General features: G+C 40.5%; 1 protein-coding gene across 4 annotated transcripts in view; it reads left to right on the top strand.

Annotated features, from left to right (window-relative positions):
• CHRDL1 (chordin like 1) overlaps positions 1 to 23,439 on the top strand; it is a 112,653-nt gene that overhangs the window by 58,469 nt on the left and 30,745 nt on the right. For 2 of the 4 annotated variants that reach the window (XM_045538142.1, XM_045538140.1), the window contains exons 5-6: positions 18,168 to 18,310; positions 19,743 to 19,836. In XM_045538142.1, the coding sequence (XP_045394098.1) occupies positions 18,168 to 18,310; positions 19,743 to 19,836 (237 nt within the window). Of the gene's footprint in view, positions 1 to 18,164; positions 18,311 to 19,742; positions 19,837 to 23,439 lie in introns of all 4 variants that reach the window. The other 2 variants (XM_045538141.1, XM_045538139.1) reach the window with 1 other exon arrangement.

Here is a 23,439-nt window from a genome sequence, read left to right as displayed (position 1 = left end):
TACTTCTGCTTGTACATCATTGGCCAGAGCAAGTCACATGACCATGACTTGACTTCTATGGGACAGGAAAATGCAATGCCATGTGTCTGCAAGGAGGAGAATTGGAATATTGATGAATAGCCCTAATGACAGCCACATACTCTAAGAACTCCTTTCCAGGTTTCTTCTTCATGTCCTTCCTTGCCTAGCCTTTAGGTTATCTGGCCTAGTGGTCTCTTTTGCCCAAGTTCTTGCCTGGCTTTCCTCAGCCATGCTGGTCATTGGCATTGATATATGGGGAGGGAGGATAGCTTAAAAACTAAAGCATTGGGACAGTAAGCATTCCTAAAAATGCTATGTTGACCAGCTATGAACATGAAGTCTGGCCTCTGAGCCAGGTCCTACATGCCATTGGATCCAAGGATTGATTGCCATTGGGCAGCAAGCCTGAGAACAATTGGACCTCCCATGCCTCTGGTTTTGATTTCACTTTGGTTTACTTTTAATGGGAATTTGAATCAGAGAAGGAGTTCTAAGCTTATCGACTCTAGGTGTTTCCTGCCCTTAGTGCTATGGAGAACAGTTGTCAAGGTGGAAGAGGGATATGAAAAGTGAAAGGTAGAAAGTGTAGGTGATATTAATGTAATATTATGGGCTAAAGTGAAACTTATGGCCCATGATTTTGAAAGAGGGAATATATTGCAAAAGAATCAGGATAAGCCAATTGCTGTAATGATCCCAAAATCACAGTGGCTAAACACAATGAGGGTGAGGGTGGGAAGGCTGTGGAGAGGGAGGACTCTGTCCCATGCAGTCATTCAGGGACCTAGGCCCCTTTCACATTAGTGGCCTCACCTTCCTCTAGGGCCTCAGAGTTTATCACTGGATCCTTTGCATGTGGCCCTTAGTTTAGGGAAAAGAAAGCGAGAAGGAGAGTTGTGCAGGAGGTTTTATAGGTCAGGTATGTACATCATTTCTTGCCAAATCCAATTGACTAGAACTCATTCACATGGTTCCACCTACCTTCAGGTGAGACTGTGAAATGTAGTATAACTTTTACTGGGTGCCAGAATGGAGGACAAACATGAGTTTGATGAGCATACAACATTGTATATACTACTGTATACTTGTCTTAAGCAAGGGTGATGCTTTGTATGAAGGATTCAAACTGAGTCTTAGACTGAAGTCTTCACCAAAATACTCTCAAATTTGAAATGTTTGCCACTCACAGAGCCTTATAGACCTTGGTAGAATAAGAGACTAGTCCTGTCCTCAAAAGCCTTGTATTATAGATTAAAAAAATGCAATTCCCCCTAAACCTCACATTTCACTTTGTATTTCACATGGCCTCTGGGGCCGTATATAGGGACATTCTTTTTTTTTTTAAGTTCTTATTTATTCATTCTAGTGCAAAAATATTTATGGAGGGCTCACCATATTCTTGTCTTTTGCTAGACTCTTGGATTATAGTAAATGCTTCCCAGCTCACAGTTGACTGATTAGGGACATATGAGAAAATCAGTGATTATTGTATGTTCTCGACTATGATAAATGAAGCAGATGGTATTATGGGAGAGTTAAAGGCACATTCTTACTTTTGGATATATTTTATATATGTATATTTTTAAGAGACAGATTTTTACTCTGTCACCCAGGCTGTAATGCGGTGGCATGAACGTAGCTCATTGTAACCTTGAACTCGTGTGCTCAAGTGAGCCTCTTGGCTCAGCCTCCTGAGTAGCTGGGACTACAGGTGTGTTCCACCACACCCAGCTATTTATAAAATTTTTTGTAGAGACAGCATCTCACTATGTTGTCCAGGCTGATCTCAACTCCTGGCCTCAAGCAGTCGTCCTGCCTCAGCCTCCCAAAATGCTGGGATTACAAGTGTGAGCCATTGCACCCAGCCATACTTTTGGATATTAAATAAAGAAGAGTGGAGATAGAGTTCTTCCACTTTAGGTAAACCAGTCCTTAGATATTTAAATAGCAGAAAACAAGCTCAGCAATTTAAAAAAATTAGGCTACAAGAAAATTCCATTTGATTTGGAAATGTGAATTGGGTATATCTAGAGAAGATCTTGGGAAATCAGAGATATACTATAATGATAATAAATGCATTGAACCCATTTGTTTTCCTCCATGTTGGTAATGTAATACCTTTTCCTACCAAGGCTTGGAATGTGTGTTTTAGGAGCAGGAACGTGAAGGAGATGACATTCAGTGAAATGATGATCATTGACCGTGGGCATCTCATTCTAAATCCCAAACTGTTCATAAACCACTCTAAAAAAGAAAAAGGAAGCCATTAAAATGGGTTCTATATAACTAATCTTCTCCTTTTTGCCTTGGCTACCAGGATATTCAGAGTCCTTTAGCACTCACATACAACAATATGTTAACCTTATTGGTTGGTATTTCTTGTAGCTTCTCCCCAACCATTTAATGTTAATATGAGGCAAGGTAGTCAAGTACTTCCATTTGATCAGCTACCTTATATCAACTTCTTCGTGGTTCAGGTTTTTTATATTTTTATTTTTAATTACTTCATGGTATATACCATTTGTTGCAGAAGGGAGAAAAATGTAGGTTCGGTTTCTTTATGTTTTATTTAATGCTAGGTTTAAAGACTGATATTTGTGAAAAAGATTTTTCTGTGTGTATCATGACTTCCTGAGTAGTTGGTTTTACATGGTGTGGTTTTGGAGAAGAACTTTAGGTCAAAGGAAGGCTCAACTGTAAGTTTGATGTAAGCCAAAGGAGTACATTCAAGGGCAACTAAAACTTTGGCGTCTAACCCAAAGCTGTTCATCAGAGTGAAGAAAGCCCTTTTAGGTGCCTTTTCTCCCTAGCTGTGTTTTGAATATTTAGGGATCAGAATGTATCTGTTATTTCCTCTAGTCCAGAGTTTCTCAACCACTTGGGGGCCAGATAATTCTTTGTTGTGGGGAGTCATCTTGTGCACTGTAGATGTTTAGGACCTTCCCTGGCCTCTACCCACTAGATGCCAGTAGTACCGTCCTCCACTCGATGACAACCAAAAATGTCTCCAGACATTGCCAAATGTCTCCTGGGGGAAAATTACCCCCAGTTGAGAACCACTACTATAGTCATATTTAAAAAAAATTGGATAGATATCCTCAATTCCCCAGGATCCTGGTCTGTAATTAAATGTATTTTGCCATTTCTTGTAGAGATGGGAGTTGGAAACGAAAGTTGTGGGCAGCAGGGAGCTCAGTTCTGAGATTGCCTGCATTTACACCTCAGTGGGGTGTAGATTGAAGCAGTGAGGATCAAACACTGCATGTATATGTTCAGTACTGGGAGTAAAAAGGCTTCTCAATACTCATTAACCTTTGAGGAGCTGACTCACTTCTAGGCCTTTATTGAAGGTTCTGAATAAGATGAACTCTAGAACCATAAGCACTAAAGCAGCATTTCTTAGACTTGAATGTGCACATGAATCACAGGGGATTTTATTGAAGTGCAGGTGATGATTCAGTAGGTCTGGTGTGGGGGTGTGACTTTCTGCATTTCCAACTGGCTCTCAGGTGACATTAATGCTGCTGGTCCTCATACCATGCTTTGAGTCGAGATTGATGGTCTCTGAGAAGAGGACCTGGCCATCTAGACACCTAAAAAGGTTCTGCAAAGGGAATTGCTCTTTTCAAGATCATTCCATTGTCCCGGTAACTAGTAAGGTAATCTGCAGTTCTTAAACATTCCCTCCTCCTTCTGCTCTCAAGAAGGTACAACCCAAGGTGCTAGCCTCCCTCCCTTCTCCCCTCATTCTCCCCAGCCATTTAGGGCTAATATGAGGTGAGGTAGTCAGGTACTTCCTTTCAATCAGCTACCTTATATTTTCTAGACCTTCTGTGTGCTTATGTGTGTGAGAGTGTTTTTTTTTCCCCAGTGGAAACAGTGAGAAGAACTTAAGAAAAGCCATTAGAATGACAGAAGAGATTTCGTGTAGGTGGCTATTTTATCCTAGCTGGAGTTTCAGATAATGCGATCTCTACCTCTAGAGCAATATAATGTTGCTCCACTTCTGGGAACCTTGGTTGCAGTTCTGGTACGAGCACTTCTTAATCTTATTTTCCTCATCTGTGATGGGAGATAATAGCAATACCTACCTTAAACGGTGGCTGCAGAAAGAAAGGAGTTAAGGAACATGAACCTGAAATCCTGAGCACAAAGCCTGTTCAGTATGAGCATAAGTCAGTAAATATTAGTTGCTAGTATTATTGATGTGATTACTGTAATTAATGGAACTGTGACCCTCAAACTCTTTTCTTCCTCTAAATTATTTGCATATGTCACTCTCCCATTGGTGACATTTCTCATTATGTGCAGTGATTCTCAATCAGGGATGAGGTGGTGTGTGGAGTTCGAAACCAGTCCCACCAGAGACTATGGTCTCCTTGCTCCCTTTCTGAGAATTACTGGTCTAAAGCAATAATTGAACCTCTTATTCTTCTTCCAGCACTGGTAAATCCAAAGATGGTAATATACCCTATTTACCTGCTTAATCTCTGACCCCTACAATCACCCTTTCCCCTAATAACTTTAATATGAGCATCTAGCTACCAAAAGAAGAACCCCAGTTATAAACTGGAAATTTTTATTCATCTTTGACATTTCTTTACTCCTCACACCTCTGTCCTGAGGAATTGTCATCATCCTATGGCAATCAGTGGTGGAGTTCTTTAGGATCTAGATTTCCTAACACCTTTCCTTTCTTTTCTCTGTATTGTGTACTCTTACCTAAATTACACTCCCTTCAGCCGAGACTTTGGCTTCGGTACTTAAAGGATTTCCTAGGAGGAGCAACATGATACTTTCTCTTTTCCTCCAGTAGTTCCCTGACATGGCAGATGAGCTGCCTGCCTTGGTCTCCAGGAAGTGGACTGTATTTTCCTAATAGCATTCCCACTGCTCCAGCAGCCTAGAGCCTTGTCTGCCACCACCTTCCCTGCAGCCTCTGCCAGTGGCCTCCAGGGACCACTCTCTGAAGCCTGCTGCTAACAGTTTTCCAAACACAACAAAATGCATGTTGGAGGATAAGTTTTCTCAAATAATCCTCAAGTACCAAATGCCTCTTTTCTTCCTTTAGCAAGTAATGTGATAGCAATGGGCTCTTTCAGTCACCTCCTAAGAAGTCCTGCCTCCAACCTCATTGTCTCTCCCCCAATCATCCCAGAACAGCCTTCCAAAAATGTAAATCTCATCAAATCACTTCACTGGCTTCTCATCATATATAGGAAAAATACAAACTCCTGGGCTTGACTTCTTTTATTAGAGCTTGCTAATGAGAGAAAGCGGGGAGGGAGAGGAAGAGGGATGCAGCCACCTAGGAAAAACATGTTAGGTCTTAGCTGAAGGTTGAATGTGACTGAGGGTAGGAGCGGAGTCCCGAATTCAGTAGCTCATAGTGTCCATGAGATGGCAAATATCCAGATCCTCAAAATCCTCTAAGTATTTGACGTAGTGCAGGGCAGCGCTTCCCAGGGGGTGTTCCTAGGATGCTCATAGTTGTTACTAGGTGAAAATTTAAAAAAAGGAGTCCAGTGGTTCAGTAAAATCAGTCAAAGAAAACGCTGAGTTGTAATTAAACAGGTTTCGTTAGTATGGGACTTCTAAGATCCTTTAACATGCTGAAAAGGACATCGTAAGCATTGAATATGGATCTTTTCCCAACTTTATTTGAAGCACAGAATTTTGTTTTCACAGAGCATCTTGTGGACTAGTACAGCTCTGCAGAGCAGACTTGGGAAATGCTGGTGTAGGCAATACAAAGGAATGCTTGACTGAACTCTCCACTGTCTCATCCAGATGCCTCACATTGTTTCTGTAAATGCTGCTTGAGGGTAGTGACTAATTTGTCCATTTCAAGGGGTCATTGACCTTCAAAAAAAGCCTGGTTCCCAAAGGATTAGAACTAACCAAGTAATAGTAGATCTCATTCTTAATTTAGGGAGAAGAGGAAGGCAGTGAGTGACATATGTTACTACAAAACCTGCCAGTAACAATTAGGCAACATGTACAATAGTTGACTTAACATTTTCACTGCAACTACAAGTCCATATATCACACCTTTTGGTAGTTAGAAAATTTTTAAAAACCCACAGTATGGTAGCAAAGGAATAATACAAACCTATGGGATCAACCCCAAAGGGGATTCTTTTTCTTGGGCTATATAATCGAAGTTCAGATGAAGGTTTGAGATTGAGGAATTAGCCTCTGAAAACAGAAGGATTTCTGCTTTTGTCTTCCTCAGTTATTGGACTGGATTTTAGTGGGATTCTCTAGCCCTCACCTTTTGTGGCTGTAGGAAAAATTAAGAGAACTAAATCTGAATCCTTGCTTTGGCACTAAATAACAGCGTCCCCTTGGTATCTCTGGGCCTCAGTTCCATCTGTCGGAAGAGAAGGCCATTGCCAGTTTCCTCTTGGAAATATACTTGGGAAACCCTAGGAGGCTTATGTAATGAGATTGGAGTGGTCCATGAGCTGAATAATGGAGCAGATAATAAAGCCTTTTGATAAAGTGGAAGAAGAAATTTTGACAAGGAAGAACGTAGACGTTCCCTCTGAAGATTAGATGATGAGAAGCTTCTACCAGTAAGCACTTTCAGCACACAGAAAGCTGAAAGTGTGTGTGTATAACCCTAGAGACCTAGAATCTGGACAGAGTTGCCTGCAGAGATCCAGTACTACTAAAGTGAAACTCACAGGCCCCTCACTTTGTATTACAATAGTATAGTCACCTCTTTTGGTTATGGAATACTGAGAATCTGATAGAACCCATGGACCCTTTTCCCAGAATTTATACATTTTTATATACTCAAAACTGCATAACTCACTTCAGAATCACTTTCTTTCTTTCTTTCTTTCTTTCTTTTTTTTTTTTTTTTTGAGACAGAGTCTTGCTTAGTTGCCCTGGCTAGAGTGAGTGTCGTGGCGTCAGCCTAGCTCACAGCAACCTCAAACTCCTGGGCTCAATCAATCCTCCTGCCTCAGCCTCCCGAGTAACTGGGACTACAGGCATGCGCCATCATGCCAGGCTCATTTTTCTATATATATTTTTAGCTGTTCATATGAGTTCTTTCCATTTTTATTAGAGATGGGGTCTCGCTCTTGCTCAGGCTGGTCTTGAACTCCTGACCTTGAGTGATCCACCCGCCTTGGCCTCCCAGAGTGCTAGGATTACAGGCGTGAGCCACCGCGCCCGGCCCAGAATCACTTTCTAGAGTCATACTTACTTCTCTCCAGCTATTGGGGCCTTAAATGAAGAACCATCTTGGCCCTGGATGTGCACATTTAATATTTTAATGGAATTAATAATGGACTCTCAACATTGAAGCATCACTATCACTATTTGAATGTTTGTTCCCCATGCCATGCTCTGTTCCAGTGCTAGAGCCAGCAGGAGATAGAAAAGTCAAGACATAGGTTCTGTCTCCTTTGCATTTACTGATCCTTAGAAAGCAGCATACCTGCTGTCAGGTGATAGTCTGTAGGATACAGAGAAACCATTAGAGTTGCTGCAAGAAATCAGAGTGTGTTCGATGGACCCTAGGGGCTGGGTAGGATATGAGTAAGCAAAGGGTAGTCTGTGGGGGTAGTTGGGTCTAGCATGAGTCAAGGCAGAGTTGGCAAGGAGCACAGTGGGGGCAGGGACAGTCTGAAGTAGAGCATTCTTTAGCCAGGAGATACATCATTGAGATGCATTCCATGACCCTGGCAGGGCCATGCTGTGGTGCTGCTCCATACGTGGAGCTTCAGCCACAAGCTGGTGGCTGACACTGTAAGCCTAGAATTGCTACCTGAAAGGCAGCAAATCACCAGCTGAGGGGGCTTTTCTGAGTTGGTAGGACCTCTATGGCATGCAATAAGCTCTGGACACTGGACCGCCAAGGCAGACACAATTATAAATCTCTTTTTGCCTTCGGATGGAAAACACTTGGTGAGCAGGAAATAATCTTCATCAATTGGCTGTGCTGTATATAGCTTCCTTACTCCCTGAGCCTTTTCAAAAACTGTGATCGTGTTTGTTCTTACTATGTCCCTGTGAAAGAGAAGCAGGTGAAACAATTACTCGCAACTAACACACACATATTCACAAACACAGAAAGTTCTTTAGAAGCTGAAGCTCAGACATGGCAAAGTGACAGCAGTCCTATCACACAGCAAGCCAATAGCACAAACTAGCCAAAAACACATGTGCTCCCCGCCCACTGAAAAAACCCAAATCTATGCCCAGTCTGCAAGCACCCCTTGCTTCACAGAGACATGTTCCCTTCTTGCACAAACCCTCTCCTCAAGCCATCCTTCCCAGCCATCTGCCTGACAAGACGGCATATTCAGGCAGGGTCAGCTACTGACTGACAGCAGCTGAAACATTAACGGAAGTGGGATGAAAAACAGCCCACAGATGGGGTCCGGATGAGGAGGGGGAGAACTGGGATTAGACCAGGGTGTGAGCTTTCAGCGCCCTCTTCCACTCTCTCCTCACCAGCTGGAGCAGCAGATGACTGTTTCCTCTCACTCCGCACCTTCTTGGTTGGGACAGAGTGTTGTGTCTGTCTGTTTAGCTGCAGAGTGATCTGCTGAATCTGCTACAAGAATTTCCTGGCCTGGGACCTCACTGGGGGTTGGGCCTGGGGTGGGAGTAGGGAGGCCACTAGTCTTGCTGAAGGTGCAGGCCCACACAGAGTCTCCAGGAAGATTGCACGCAGGAAAATCTTCTCCCTCATCGGCCCCCTCCTTTTGCTCAGCTGTCTCCCAATGCGGATACTCCATGGCCAAGGGGCACTGGGCAAGATTACAGCTTGGAATTGACCCCTTCCACCCCTTTGTGGTTCTCCCTTTCTTTTTAATTTATCTTTCCCTTTTTCACCTGCCTCTCTGTCACCGGAGTACAAAGCACCTTCATTTTGTCCAGGCCTGCCCCATTCTGATACCCTGCCTGCATTGTAGGATGTTTAGCAGTTTTTGTTTTTGTATTTTGTTTTGATATTTTGGTAACAGCTTTATTGAGGTATAATTCATATACTGTAAAATTCACCCTTTTGACGTGCACAACTTAGTTGGTTTTAGTATATTCCCAACCATCACCACTATCTAATTCCAGAATATTTTTAGCAAACCCCAAAGAAGCCCCAGACCTACTAGCAGTCACTCCTCATTCTCCCCTCCCCTCAGCTCCTGGCATCCACTATTCCATTCTCTGTCTCTCTGGATTTGCCTATTCTAAACATTTTATCTAAGTGGAATCATACAGTATGTGGTATTTTGTGAGTGGCTTTTTTCACTTAGAATGTTTTCAAGGTTTATCCTTTATAACTGAATTATATTGTATTGTATGTATATACCACATTTTGTTTATCCATTCATCTATTGATGGACATTTGGGTTGTTTCCACTTTTTGACTATTGTGAATAATGCTACTATAAAATTTCATGTGCAAGTATCTGAGCCCCTGCTTTCAATTCTTTGGGGTATATACCTAGGAGTGGAATTGCTGGCTTATATGGTAACTCTATTGAAATTTTTGAGGAACTGCTAGACTGTTTTCCAAAGCAGCTGTACCATTTTACGTTTTTACATTCTCACCTACAGTGTTCCAATTTCTCCACACTCTTGCCAACATTTGTCATTATTGTATTTTTATTATAGTCAGCCTAGTGGGTATGAAGTGGTATCTCATTGTGGGGTTTTGCCCCCCACCTAGGGCCTGTCCCTTTATTGGGGGACTGTTTCAGTCTTCTATACTCATTACTGTGAACATATTAAACTTCTGGGAATGATAGGGCCCTGTTCTAACTAACGTTTGAACCCAGGGTCATGTCAGGCATTCTGGCAGAGCAAAGAGGAAGAGAGTTTAGGAAAATGGTGAACTTGCCACCATTAGAAACTCCATAGCAGGAGCAGTCTGCTCTACTGATCATTTTCCCTTCCCCAAGAGAGACCATCAAGTACAGTAGTAGTTAGGCGAGGTTTTTTTGAAAAGGTGAGACAAGAGCTGGACCATGAATGGCAGGAGGAAAGAGGATGATGGGTGAAGGCAGAAATAGAGAGGCATCCTAAAATGAGAAATATGAAATCCTTTATGAAAAGCGGCTCAGATGCTGACCCAAAACAAAGGTGAAATTCAAACCATTCAACAATTAATATTATTTAGCAATTCTGCAAAACATGCTGCAGGAGAGGACACTGGAAATGATGGTTAAAATACAGTGGGAAGGGCTGAAGGGTTCAATCTTTCCCTCTCTTCCATGCCCTTTAGAACCACTCAGAATCACAAATACATTTATGACCCTTTTTACCCATAAATACACCTGTCTTGGGCCCTCAATACATCCAGAGCAGAGTCTGTGAGTTTGGTAAATGGCTCTGGCCAGAAAACAACTGCTTGGCTAAAGAAATCACACCTGGTGGGCTCCCCACTGAGATGGAGGGATGAAGGGGCAAAGGATGTCAGCCCCATACCTGGGCATAAAAGCATTCTCAGTGAATGTAATGGCACAGAAGTAACTCTCTAGTTATCACTCAGGATCTAGCAATTTTTGAGAAGTTCTACAGGATAGTAAAAGACAGTGTTACACTGCATGGGGGTAAAAACGCATCTTATCACTATGTTGCAGATATTGGGAATTTTAAACAGTTATAGCACATAATACTGACTGAAAAGTGAGTGTCACTGCTACTTTGGAGTTCAGCATGGGCCTTATATAGAGGCAGGGTCTGCCTGTGTGGGAAGAGGGTGTCCACTGTAAGGATGAGGTAGTCCCACATTGCTTCCCTTACCAGCCTGTTTTCTGCCCTCCAGAAACCCTATCATTTATAGTTAGTAGTAACATAACAACAATAGCATTTACTGAGCATTAATATGTACCTGGTATTCTATGCTGAGCAGATTCTGTCTTAACTTGTTTGATCATCACAACTTATGATGTAGGTACTATTATCATCCCCATTTTATAGATGGGGAACTGAGGCTCACAGGTGCTAAGGATTTGCTCAGCTAGTAAGCTAATTAATAGTGGAGCTTTAATTTGAACCCAAATGGGACACTCTGAAGTAAGGCCTTTCCTCCCATGAGGACAGATCTTGGAAGCTGCGTTTTTGGCAAGATTCCTCATGGGAGTCCTAAGTTCTGGAAAGTTTCACACACTCTTTGCCCTGTGCTCTACAGCCTCATTATGGATAAAACATCAAAGGCCCATGTCACAATATAATTACGTAGAAAAGGACCCTGTTTTAAATCATTGACTTCCATTGGCACCTCAGTATGACTTAGTTAATGGGATTAGTGCTGAGGCCTGTTAGCAGGACCTCAATGTGATGGGCCACAGAAGAGTTAAGTTTTTTTGGAGCAGGAGAGTTTGAAGAAGATCTGGAAATCACTGGACTCTGGCCAAGGAAAGCAGATCTAGTTAAGTCATCACATCAAGAGGCCCAGGGTAAAAAGAAGTGATGGTGCCTGGAGTGCTGAAAGGAAGAAATCTAAATGGTAGGCATCCCTGGATCAGCTGATGGACCCATTTGAAGCAGTACCTCTCATCTCAGTGAGCATTCCAAAGAAACACTCATCTGAACCCACATGGCCTCAGAGCATGAGCACTGTTAATTTTTGGAGGGGGATACACAGACACCCACTGTTTGGGGTACATTCATTCTGCAAGATGTGTGGCATCCTTGCTGTATGCTCTCACTGAGCCTGAGCAAGATGCAGCCCCCAGCTGTCCCTCTCTCTACTACAGTAGCACTCTGTTGGAGGGCCACAGTTGGTTTCCCACTAGCACCCTTATTTGTTGGCTTCCTTTCCATTTGTACCAAGGCCTAAAAGCCAGCCCAGATTTACACAATTACTTTAAAACTGCTTAAGAAAGTAATGTAACAGCCTCCACCTTCCCCAGATGGAGGTGGTGCTAAATAATGTCAATAGGAGAAAACCCCCTTATTGGAATAAGGCTTGGAACACAAAATCATAGCTAGGAGTTTGTCCTACTAGTAGGAATAGAGCTGGACTTCTGATGGCCAGCATCGTAGGATTGATTTTTTTGTGTGGTTGAAGGTACCCAAAATGGTCATCTAGTCTAGCCCATGGCCTTCAAGTAGAATATTTTTCAAACACAATCTTCAAATTTAATTTTTGAATGAGAAATACATTTATATCATTCAAGACTATGAATGCATATGTGTATGTACATGTATATATGATTATATATCTCTGTATATATAAAAAGGAATGCAGTAAAATTTCCAATTCACCCCTGTCCCATACTCACCCAATTCTTGTCTTCCCCCCATGACCGACATGTAGTTCCCCTCGTAACTTTTAGTACTTTCTTACGTATCTTTCCAGATTTTCTTTATGAAAATATAAGCCAATATGAATATATACTCTTTAAAAATATATTCTTTTACATAAAAGGTAGTATCTTATGCATATCATTTTCATTTAGTAATACATCTTTCTGTATTAGGACATAGAGAGCTTACTCATTTTCATACAACTACATAGTATTTCATTATGTTAATGAGCCATCACATATTTGGCCAGATGTCTATTGACAGACATAGAAGTTATGTCCAATTTTCAGCCATTACAAATGCTGCAGTGAATAACTTTTATGTTTCACATATGTGCAAGTATATCTGTAGAATGAATTCTTAAAAATAGGACTGCTGGGTCAAATATAATACATTTTTGAATTGACAGATATTACTGAATTTTTCTTGATAGTGTTTTTATCAGTTCTTCATAGCCTTACCAAGAGAGCATATTACTCAAACTTTTGGATTTTTGCAAATCTGATAAGAAAAAAGGTTTAATTTACATTTCTCTTATAAATAAGGTTCAATATGTTTTCCTATGTCTAAGCACCATTTTTAGATCCATTTCTATCAATTGTTGATTCATATTATTTGCCCATTGGGTTATTAGTCTTTTTCTCACCAATTTGTAAAAGCTTTTTATATATTAGGGACACATAGGATTTTAATCCCTAAAAAACAAATCCTGAAGAGATTCTATTCCAGTTTTACAGTGTCTTTTAGTAGAAAACCGTTTCTTCAAATGAAATCATAAAAAACAATAAAAACACATTCACCAATAAAATTGGAGATATTCTGTTGAAGTGGAAATGGGGAAAGGATTTCTTTATTCACACCCCTCAGACACATCTGAAAAATCCTAAGGCAGCACAGAACATAGTTTGAAAATGACTGCCCTACACAGCTGATTGGCCTGTGATTTCAGTTTCTAATAATGCTTTCAGTTAGGATTACTTTCTGGTATCCAACCCAAATCCTTATTCATGCAGTTGATACTACTTCCCACTTGACATTGTTTGGCAATTTGTGATAATTTGGTCTCTCTTTCATTATGAACCTTTATGTGTTGTTTAAGTATGCTATCATTTAACACCTTTTTGTGTCTACCCCTACAATGAAGGCAGGATTCTCCTGGAAGTCAGGGAACTGTCTTATTTACCTTTGCAGCTTTAACCTAGCATAGTGCCAGGTATTGTCAAGGTATAGTCAAGAACCTCTATAAGTGCTTGTTGAATGAAGAAGGAAACAGTATCTTAACTCATGTCCCCACAGCACCTTTTATACATATAAGTGCAAAGCAAAATGCCTTTTAAATAGTTGTTGTTATCCATGGAATTAGGAAAATCCCTCCCATTGCTTTCTTCTCTATGCCATCTTTCTAAACCAGCATCATCTACCATTTTATTGTGAATATTGTTATGTACAAGATACTTTGGGCTTTTAAAAATAAATTATCTCTAAATCTCACAGCCATGTAAGGCAGATGGCATACTCATTTTGCAGATGAGGAAACCAAGGTGCAAAGAGATTAAGTAGCCTTCCTAAGATCACAAAGCAAAGATGTGCCAAAGCTGGAGTCCTAATCTGTTTGGGCTGCTATAACAAAATACCATAAACTGGGTAGCTTATAAACAACAGAAATTTATTTCTCACAGTTCTGGAGACTAGGAAGTTCAATATCAAGGTACCAGTAGATTTGTTCTCTGGTGAGGGCCTGCTTTCTAATTTATAGATGACGCCTTCTCACTGTGTCCTCATATAGTAGAAGGGGCAAACAAGCTCCTTCAGGCCTCTTCTAATAAGGGCACTAATCCCATTCGTGAGGGTGCTGCCCTCATGATGTAATCATCCCCTAAAAGCCCCACCTCATAATACCATCACCTTGGGTATTAGGATTTCAATATATGAATTTTGATGGGACACAAACATTCAAACCATAGTACCTGGGACCCCAGAGACCAATGTTTGCCAACCCCAGAGACCAGGCTCAATTCTTTTCTCTTGTATTGCTGTAAGATGCAGAGCTGAAAAACATTATGTGCAAATAGCACCCTATTCCAGGGGTTCCTTTCCTAGCCCCCTTGCCATTCTCTCTTCCCTTGTATTTTTGAGACCTGGGATAGAGCCCTTTGGACGATACAGTTCTACTTTGTTGGATGTATGTGAGTTGCTCTCTGTCTCACAGGCAATTAAAGAGAACATAACCTCCTCTCTAGCCTTTACTTTCATCTCCATATCTTCCCTCCATCCCTACCCCCCAGATGGCCTGCAAATATGCTGGGACTATACCGGTAGAATGACAGAGAACCAAAGAAACATTAAAATCAGGCTCAGCCATCAAAAATGAAGTAGGAACCAGAATAACAGCAGCAATGGCAAAAGAAGGGATGACTGATTTGTCTCCTGACATACAAGCTGCCCTTCTGACTAGCCAAGAACTGTCCCACTAAGAAAATGAAAGTTTTAAGGTGGGGAGAGTGGGGAAGACAGCAACCAGTATGAGGACTGGGTTCCAGAGAGTGGGAAGAAGGGTAGTGTCAGGAGAGGAGAGAAGGTATACCAGAAGAAGTGGGGTAGGACCACATACTTCTTGGTAAAATTTGCCAGTTGTTCTGAAGGCAAGAAAAAAAGCCTGTGACAAAGTTATTCACACTGAAATGTTAGTGACAACATGTACCCTCTTGCAGAAGTCTTGGGATTGCAAAATCTGATTGCAAAAGGGCAATTTTGAACCCAAAGGAATGGACTCTAATGGTGGCATCTTAGGCATCAGTGAGAGAAAATATGGTAAGAGATACTTAGGATAATGGGGTATTTTCTGAGTACCCCAGGAATCATAGTTCTGCCTACATATAACGCCATCCTTCACCTGGGAAGAAGAGCCCATTTCTTTCCCAACACATCAGTAGTCATATGACTTAGTGCTTGTCTGCTTACCCCACGATGTCATTCCTCCACTTCTCCTCGTGGTGCTGTGTGGGAAGTTGACTGGAAACAGGAGAGATGGGGGAGGCTAGAAGCCAGGCAGCCTGGTCATTCCTATTGTAGTCTAAGGAGCCCTGGAGCCAGTTTTGCTTTGGACTGATTTTCTGCCAGTTTTCAGTAAGGAACACTTAATGTATTCCAAGGATAGTTGATTGGAAGCCTAGCCACCTTGGAAAATCTGGGAAGGGAGAGAGTAGAATATGAGGTGGCTTTTCTTGCTTCTGTGGTTGGGAAGCATGCTGTGTTGGCTCTCTAAAGATGTAAGGGGAGATTCGAGTCTCACATCCCATTATTAGACAGAAAAATTGAGGCCCAAAGAGGTAAAGTGCCTTGTGCAAGATTATGGATGTCAGTACATGAATTGCGGATTATGACTCAGGAATCCTGCCTCGAAGTTTCACATGCACCCACCTATGAAAACAGCAAAAAATTTGAAGGCAGGTAAACTATATTTCTGAGTTGGCTCTCTGATTAAACAGCTGTGTGAAAGGACTCAAATCTTTTGGGGTACTAGTAACTTCATTTTCGTAATTCCCCCACACACACCGTTAAGGATGTGAGAAGAATTAAATAAGAATAAATGAGAAGATATTAAGATAATTTTATTGCATAAAACTAGTCTTCAGCATGACTATAATTGGTTTCTTTTTCTTTGATTCTGTTGTGTCTTCCTTTCTTTCCCTTTTGCCCCATCTCCTGTTGAGTAGAATAATAGACTCCAGTGCCAGATTACTCAGAATACTATTGCAAGGAAGATTCTCAAGATCATGCTTCCACTGGAAAATCTTGCCCTACAGTTGCCTTGCTGTTGATCTCTTGGTGGAAGGCCTTGTTCAAAAATCAATCCACATTCCTTTGAGGCGAAATAATTCCAATTTTTTTTTTTGGTATTCCAAAGATCTGCCAGCTTCTGTAAGAGCCATGGCAAATATTATTTTGTAGGTCACTGTAGTTTTCCTTCACCACAAAATGCTGAGATTTGGAATAATTAGAGCCCAGGGGGCAAATGGCCCTGCTTCTGTCCTTTCTCTGATGGGTTTTACTCATGTCTGCCAGCTGCAGCTGTCTGGTTGTGTACACTTGTGAGCAGGGGCAGGGCCTCTTAGCCCAGACAGAGAGTCAATTAGTGTGAGTTAAACTCTTTCTAGGAGCTAAGTCTTCTTCTTTTTAAGGCAAAATTAAGGAACTTTCTTTATATTCTGTAAGAGGTCATTAATAAGTAGTTAACACCCAAGGAATGAGTTACTCAGAGGCTAGATCAACTTATATAGCTAAGTATAGAATTAAGCTAGTTACCCAAATCATTGAAGCCAAAGAAATTGCAATGTCTATTTTCTGAGTATTTTAGGCCACACATTCTATAGGGACAACACAGCCTTCACATTCCATTGTTATGGGTTTGGGTTTTAAATTAAATGGTCCCTTCCTTGTTATAGGCTTGAAATGACTGACACTCTTTTTAATAGTGGCTAGGAGGGAAGATTATAGAATCAGTCAGACCTCAATTTATATTCTGGTGCTGCCACTTACAAGTTGTGTGGCCTTGGGTGAATCAGTTAATTTCTTAAGCCTTAGTTTCCTCATCTGCATAATGAGCATAAGCATAATGTCTACATCATAATGTTATTAGTAAGAACCAATGAGATGATGTATGCAAAAGCACCCACTATTGTGCCTGGCATATAGTTAGGACTCAATAAATGTCCATTGTCAATTTACTTTTATTGTGGGTATTGTTATCAGCCTTTATCATTTTCACTACATCCTTAGAATAATTTCATTCTATTTAAATAATTGTATTGAGATATAACTTAGCATAAAATGGACTCATTTTCATTATAGTTTTTACTGATGGAAAGAAAGGTTAGTCCAACTCTTTAAGCCTCTTCCAACTGAATACAACTCCCCTAATTTCTCCTCTTCCAGTATCTCACGGTAGGCACTTTCCAAGCTCTGCTTATATCTATCGTTGATTTTTATTCCCATTTCACCACTCCGCTAGCTTTGTGGCTGTAGATGTTACTCAACCTCAGCGACTTGTTTCCCTCAAATGAAAAATGAAGGTAAGAATCTACCCTACTTGATTCACAGGGTTGTTATGAGGCTCCATTGTAATAATATACATGAAATCTCTATGTAAATGGCTTACTAGGTTGCTATAATTCACAACTATGAGTTCCAATAATATTCAAGTGCCAAATTGTGTATTTCAGACATCAGATGCCTTGAGAATTCCAGATCATGGGCTGAAGTTATTAGGGAATGCTTCTTGGTGGAAAGGGGACATGAGCTGAATCTTCAAAATCTGATAGAACTTCAATTGGTGGGAAAGAGTGAGGGGAGCAGGCAATCTTGATGGAGGTATTAAAAATAAGCAAAACCTACAGAGGCTGGAACAAGCATATAACACCCAACAAATGATATAAAACGTGGGAAGGGGTAAAGTTACTATTTATAATAGATTGTTCCTCTTCTGAAGCAACAGGAGGAAAAGATTAAATAGAAGTAGTGTGGACTCTCTCCTTTCAGGCAAGTTAATATTGTATTCATCTAGGATTATTAACTCCATCTGGGCAGGAGTCTTGTCTGTGTTCTCTGATCTCTCTCTAATGCTTATTTCAGTGCTTGGCACATAGTAGGTGCTCAAAAAATGCTCAACACATGAAAAAATGGATGGATGGGAATACCACCTGCTGTTCTTGTTGGGCTACTTTAATATTATCTAAAATCATTAGCCACTGAAGCAGAAACTGTCTTTTACTCCCTCTATGTAGTACAGCCCCATCTGCTGTTGAGATTTATGAAATTCTTTGCAATGATGCCAATACTCAATGTAGTTTTTCTCCACTCTGTTCCAGAAGACTCTTTACCCCCAGCAAACAATAAGGTGACCAGCAAGTCGTGTGAGTACAATGGGACCACTTACCAACATGGAGAGCTGTTCGTGGCTGAAGGGCTCTTTCAGAACCGGCAACCTAATCAATGTACCCAGTGCAGCTGTTCGGTAAGACCCTGCTAGCCCCTACCCAAATACAAGAATTTCCTTTGTGCTTGTACTTTTTGCTGGCACCTACATTGTAAGGTGTTTGAATGAAAGATGAGTTGCATTTAAATCATAAGCCTTCCTGCCAATCCAAACTCCTTAATCTTCATCAACCCTAGACAACTCTGTTGAAGAGCTCAGACCCAGTTCCAGTCTTAAAGCGTAGGACTGCTGAAATGGACAAAGATGAGCTGTGTTTCTTGATCTGCACTCCTTTTCATTATAGTTACACCACCAAAGCCTTCAGCTGAAGAATTCACAATTAACTGAAGCCTTAGGAATGCTATAGGTGGAAAATCACTGTCACCATCAAAAATCACTCAATCCAGTTCACAAGAAAATGGGGTATCTGTTGGTTCCCATCTCTGAATTATTCTACTAACCAGTTAATTCTTCATGCCCTGCAGTGAGAAAACTCTCTATAAATTCTTGATCATGATGATTCCTGGGACATTACCTGTCAAAAGAACTCACGAATAGTGTATACCAATGATATCTTTAGCTAATTGTGCATTCTAGAGAATAGATAGAACTAGAAAATGGAGTAAAATGGATGCTTAAACTGAAGCATAAAGGAATGAAATTAGATGTAGAAACAACTTTTCTGCCAATAAGGGACATTAAACACTGGATTGCCAAGGGAAATTATAGAGTCTCTTCCCTTTGGGATTTTTAGTAAAAATATAGTATCAGTAGTTTGGGAGAATTTGACTGTGGCATTGCTTTCCTAATGACCTTTCAGGAACCCTTTTAGCCCCAGAAGAATATACTTCTAAGAAGTAAGAATAAGGTTTAAGGAATAACATTTGAAAGATAGTATTTTAGGAAATGAAGATTATTGGAAAGACAGATGTAACCAGCAAGTAAATCTGATCTTCTTCCTTGCCTTTTGCTGGGACTGAACTATGGAATGCAGATCATCTTATATAGTTTTGTATTACCCTCAGAGAGCTTGTCTCTTTGGTTTGGAAGGGAGACCCTAGTGAATGTTACAGATGGTGGCTATCACACAAATCCTCATTGCTTTAAACCTTCAATATCCAGCTGGGGTGTGATGGGGACCAAGGGATACAGTTAACAGGGAAGAGAGGAACCAGACTATATTTGGTGATTTGGAGGCTCATGGAAGCCTCACAGACACTTTGTACCACCTTAGACCAAGATGCCTGACTACGATTGCTCTCTCTTCTGTGCCTTAATCTCTGGCATGGAGGAATAGCGAATAGAAAATAATAATGCATAATAAAATGTAGGCCACACCTAGAACTGACTATGGGAGAGTAGTAGGGAAGGACGTACCATGTTTTGAGCCCCTACTCTCTCCCAGGTACTGAGCGAAGCCTTTACACTTATCCCCGATCCTTCTGATCTTAATTCTATTTCTCCTCTGCAGGAGGGGAATGTGTATTGTGGTCTCAAGACTTGCCCCAAGTTAACCTGTGCATTCCCAGTCTCTGTTCCGGATTCCTGCTGCCGAGTGTGCAGAGGTAGGTGTTCCAAATCTCAAGACCTGGGGTGCTGCCATCCTGAGTGTAACAGAACTTAGAAAAGAGAAAAATACCTGTTTAGTGTCCTAGAGAAAGGAGTTTTTTTTAAAAAGTAGCCTTAGTTTTTAAAGGCACTTTCATTCACAAAAGGAAAAATAAAAATAAAAGCATTGATTTTAAGGGCCGCAGCCTAAAACAAACTGTGCTGGAATGCAGCAGGGGAGGATGGGTGGAAGTCATCTAATGTGAAAGTGAATATCTTTATCTCTCCTTCCTTAATCCCTTCTAGCTTGGCCCCTAAATTATTATATCATAAAACACAGACCATCTTCTTTCATACCCTTAAAAGGAAGAGTGGACCTTGCAAAGCTTTAATGTGACCATTTTGAAGACCATACAGGGTAAATTTAGGTATATTTTTTAAATCCCACAGTAAAATAGTGACAGGCTCAATAAAAGCAAAACAGAGGGCATCATCTTCTCAAATTATATCCAAAATGGGATCACCATCTTATCAAAACAGTCATCTTCTTTGGGTTCCTTTTATTGATAATAGCACCTTTTTTTCCCCCTCTAGGTTTCTAGGATCAGACTTAATCACCTTTAATTCCTCCTCTGTTGCCTCTTCTCAAATTGCCAAATCTGTCAACAGTCTTCTATATCTCTCCCTTTTCCCACTGTCCCACTATCAGCATCCTAATATTATCTTCTTTCCTTCCATCCAATCAACATATTTGTTGAGCATCTACTACATGCTCAGTATTGTGCAAGAAGTTGCATATATATTGGTAAATATAGTAGACATCTAGGACACTGTTAGACCATATATCGTCTTTATGTGAATTACAAACAGGATGCCCTTACTTAAGATAGTTCATTGCCATTTTCCAGACAATCCTTGTGAATTTCCAGAAATCCCTTAGCTGTGGCATCGTCATGTAGTACACAACTTGCACAATCATATATGTCATACGTAGCAGCAAAGATATGTGATTTGCTCTTATAGAACTCACATTCTATGAGAGAAGACAAATAATAAACAAATAAGTAAATATATGTTGAAATACAAACAATGTAAGTGCTGTGCAGAAAATATTTAGGTTGAATAGTCAGGAAGGCCTCTCTGAGGAGGTGATGTTCAAGCTCAGATCTGAAAGATGAAAAAGTTTACCTTTTTAGGCTGAATACGTTGTTCCTGTGCTCTCTACCTTCGTACCTTTGCACCTTTGCTCTCTCTTCTCCTTCTCAGTATTTCTCACACTTTAGTATCCTTCAGTATCACCTAAAGAACTTGTTAAAATCCAGATCACTGGACTACACCTGCAAAGATTCTGATTCAGTAGCTTTGGGGTGGGGCCCAGGAATCTGCATTTAAAAAAACCTCATCACTTATTCTGATGCAGAATGGTTTATATTATATTAAACCATATATAATTGTCACTATTGTAGATAAAAAATGATCAAATATCAGCAATTTCATATTATCCAACTTAACACATAAATCTCTATGCCAAATTCTGATTATTGCATTTATCAATATCCAGAATTAGAATTACTGGATAAGAAGGTATGCACATTTCAAAAGCTTAAAACATATTGCCAGATTCAGGCCGGGTGCAGTGGCTCACGCCTGTAATCCTAGCACTCTCGGAGGCTGAGGCGGGTGGATCAGTCAAGGTCAGGAGTTCGAGACCAGCCTGAGCAAGAGCGAGACCCCATCTCTACTAAAAATAGAAACAAATTAGCTGGTCAACTAAAATATATGTAGAAAAAATTAGCCGGGCATGGTGGTGCATGCCTGTAGTCCCAGCTACTTGGGAGGCTGAGGCAGTAGGATTGCTCAAGCCCAGGAGTTTGAGGTTGCTGTGAGCTAGGCTGACACCACGGCATTCACTCTAGCCTGGGCAACAAAGCGAGACTCTGTCTCAAAAAAAAAAAAAATCCTTACTCCTCACAAGCTTAGAATAGCTCCCCTCCTCTTTTCTACCTGTTAGGATCCCACTCATCTTTCAAGAGTTCAGCTGAAGTTGCACCTCTGCAAATAGTCTTGCCTAATCACTCTAATCCTCATTGATCTCCTTCTTTGACCACTTTCAGGGCTTAGTCTTGTTCATAGAGTTCAGCATTTAAAAATATTTTCTTATATCATTCATTGTTTTGTGTGTCTTGGCTTCCCAACTGGGAAGCTGTGTAAGAAAAAGGAACATCTTTTATTCTTCCCGTTTCCCTTAGCATAGTATTAAATGTATACCATGCTGATAGCTTTATTAAAAACAAAGAGACCCACAGTCCCAAAAAGCTCTTAACAGTGCTCCAACCGCAGGCCTGGTAGGGAAACAGGAGAAATGACGGACTCACAATTCACTCAACCCAAGCCCATTCATCCATCCAACACATCTCAAGTGAGCCAAGGGAGAAAACCGGAATCTCTTTTTATGAAATTAAGGTATTTCTCCTAACTCCTTCAAGGTAACTAAAACTGGAAGTAATTGTTTAAAAGTAATTTCTCCGTGTTCAAGACAATTGCCATTTTACCAAAGACTCTTGATTTCTCTTTCCAAAAAAGCAGCAAAATTGTACCTCAAATGCCAGCTTGGCTAGAATCCGGAGATCTTGGGGGAAGTAGTTTGAGATACATGATAAAATCTACCAAATCTACCAAATTTAAACATCATAAAAATCTACCAAATTTTTCAGTTTCAAAATCAAAGAAAACTGGAGAGAAAATAACAGCAACTTCAAATATAGATCCTCACAAATCATTCTCGAGTTGTTTTTGTTTTGGCCCACATTTTCTGCAGAAATACCACCATCTCCTGGTCATGATGATAGGAAGGAAACATTGTTAATGAGAAACACTACTTAAAAAAATAAAAATTCATCTTGCATAACTGAAACCTTATGCCTGTTTCCCTCTCCGAAGTGAATAAATTCTAGAGATCTGCTGTATAACATTGTGCCTATAACTAACAATACAGTATTGTACACTTAATGTTTGTTAAGAGGGTAAATCTCATGTTAAGTGTTCTTACCACAATAAAATAAAAATTTTACAAATTAATGCAATAATTTTTGAGTTAGTATGTTCTCACTTAAACCTCAAATTATAGTCAGCCCTCCATATTTGTGGGTCCTGCATCCATGGATTCAGCCAACCACAGAATAAAAATAATGATGAAAAAATTAAAAATAACAATGCAACAATAAAAAACACAAATTTTAAAAACCGATACAGTATAACAACTATTTATATAACATTTACATTGTACTAGGTATTATAAGTAATGTTGAGGTGATTTAAAGTATACGGGAGGATTGTGTAGGTTATATGCAAATACTATGCCATTTTATATCAGAGATTTAAGCACTCACAGATTTTGGTATCCACAGGAGGTCCTGGACCCAGTCCCCCATGGATACAGAGGGACGACTATATATTGAAATACTCTGATCTTTTCATGGCTATAGAATAGTCTGGCCACCATTAGTAATCCCTTTTCAAAAGTGAATCATTTATATTCATGAATATGGGACCATCTTAGAGATCCCTGCCTACCTCTCCTCTTCTTCCAAGTTGCAACTGGAACCTTCCTCCTTCCATGG

This window comes from Lemur catta, chromosome X (genome assembly GCF_020740605.2).
Source record: "Lemur catta isolate mLemCat1 chromosome X, mLemCat1.pri, whole genome shotgun sequence".
NCBI classification, from domain to species: domain Eukaryota; kingdom Metazoa; phylum Chordata; class Mammalia; order Primates; family Lemuridae; genus Lemur; species Lemur catta.
This window is presented reverse-complemented; position numbering and strand designations above follow the sequence as displayed.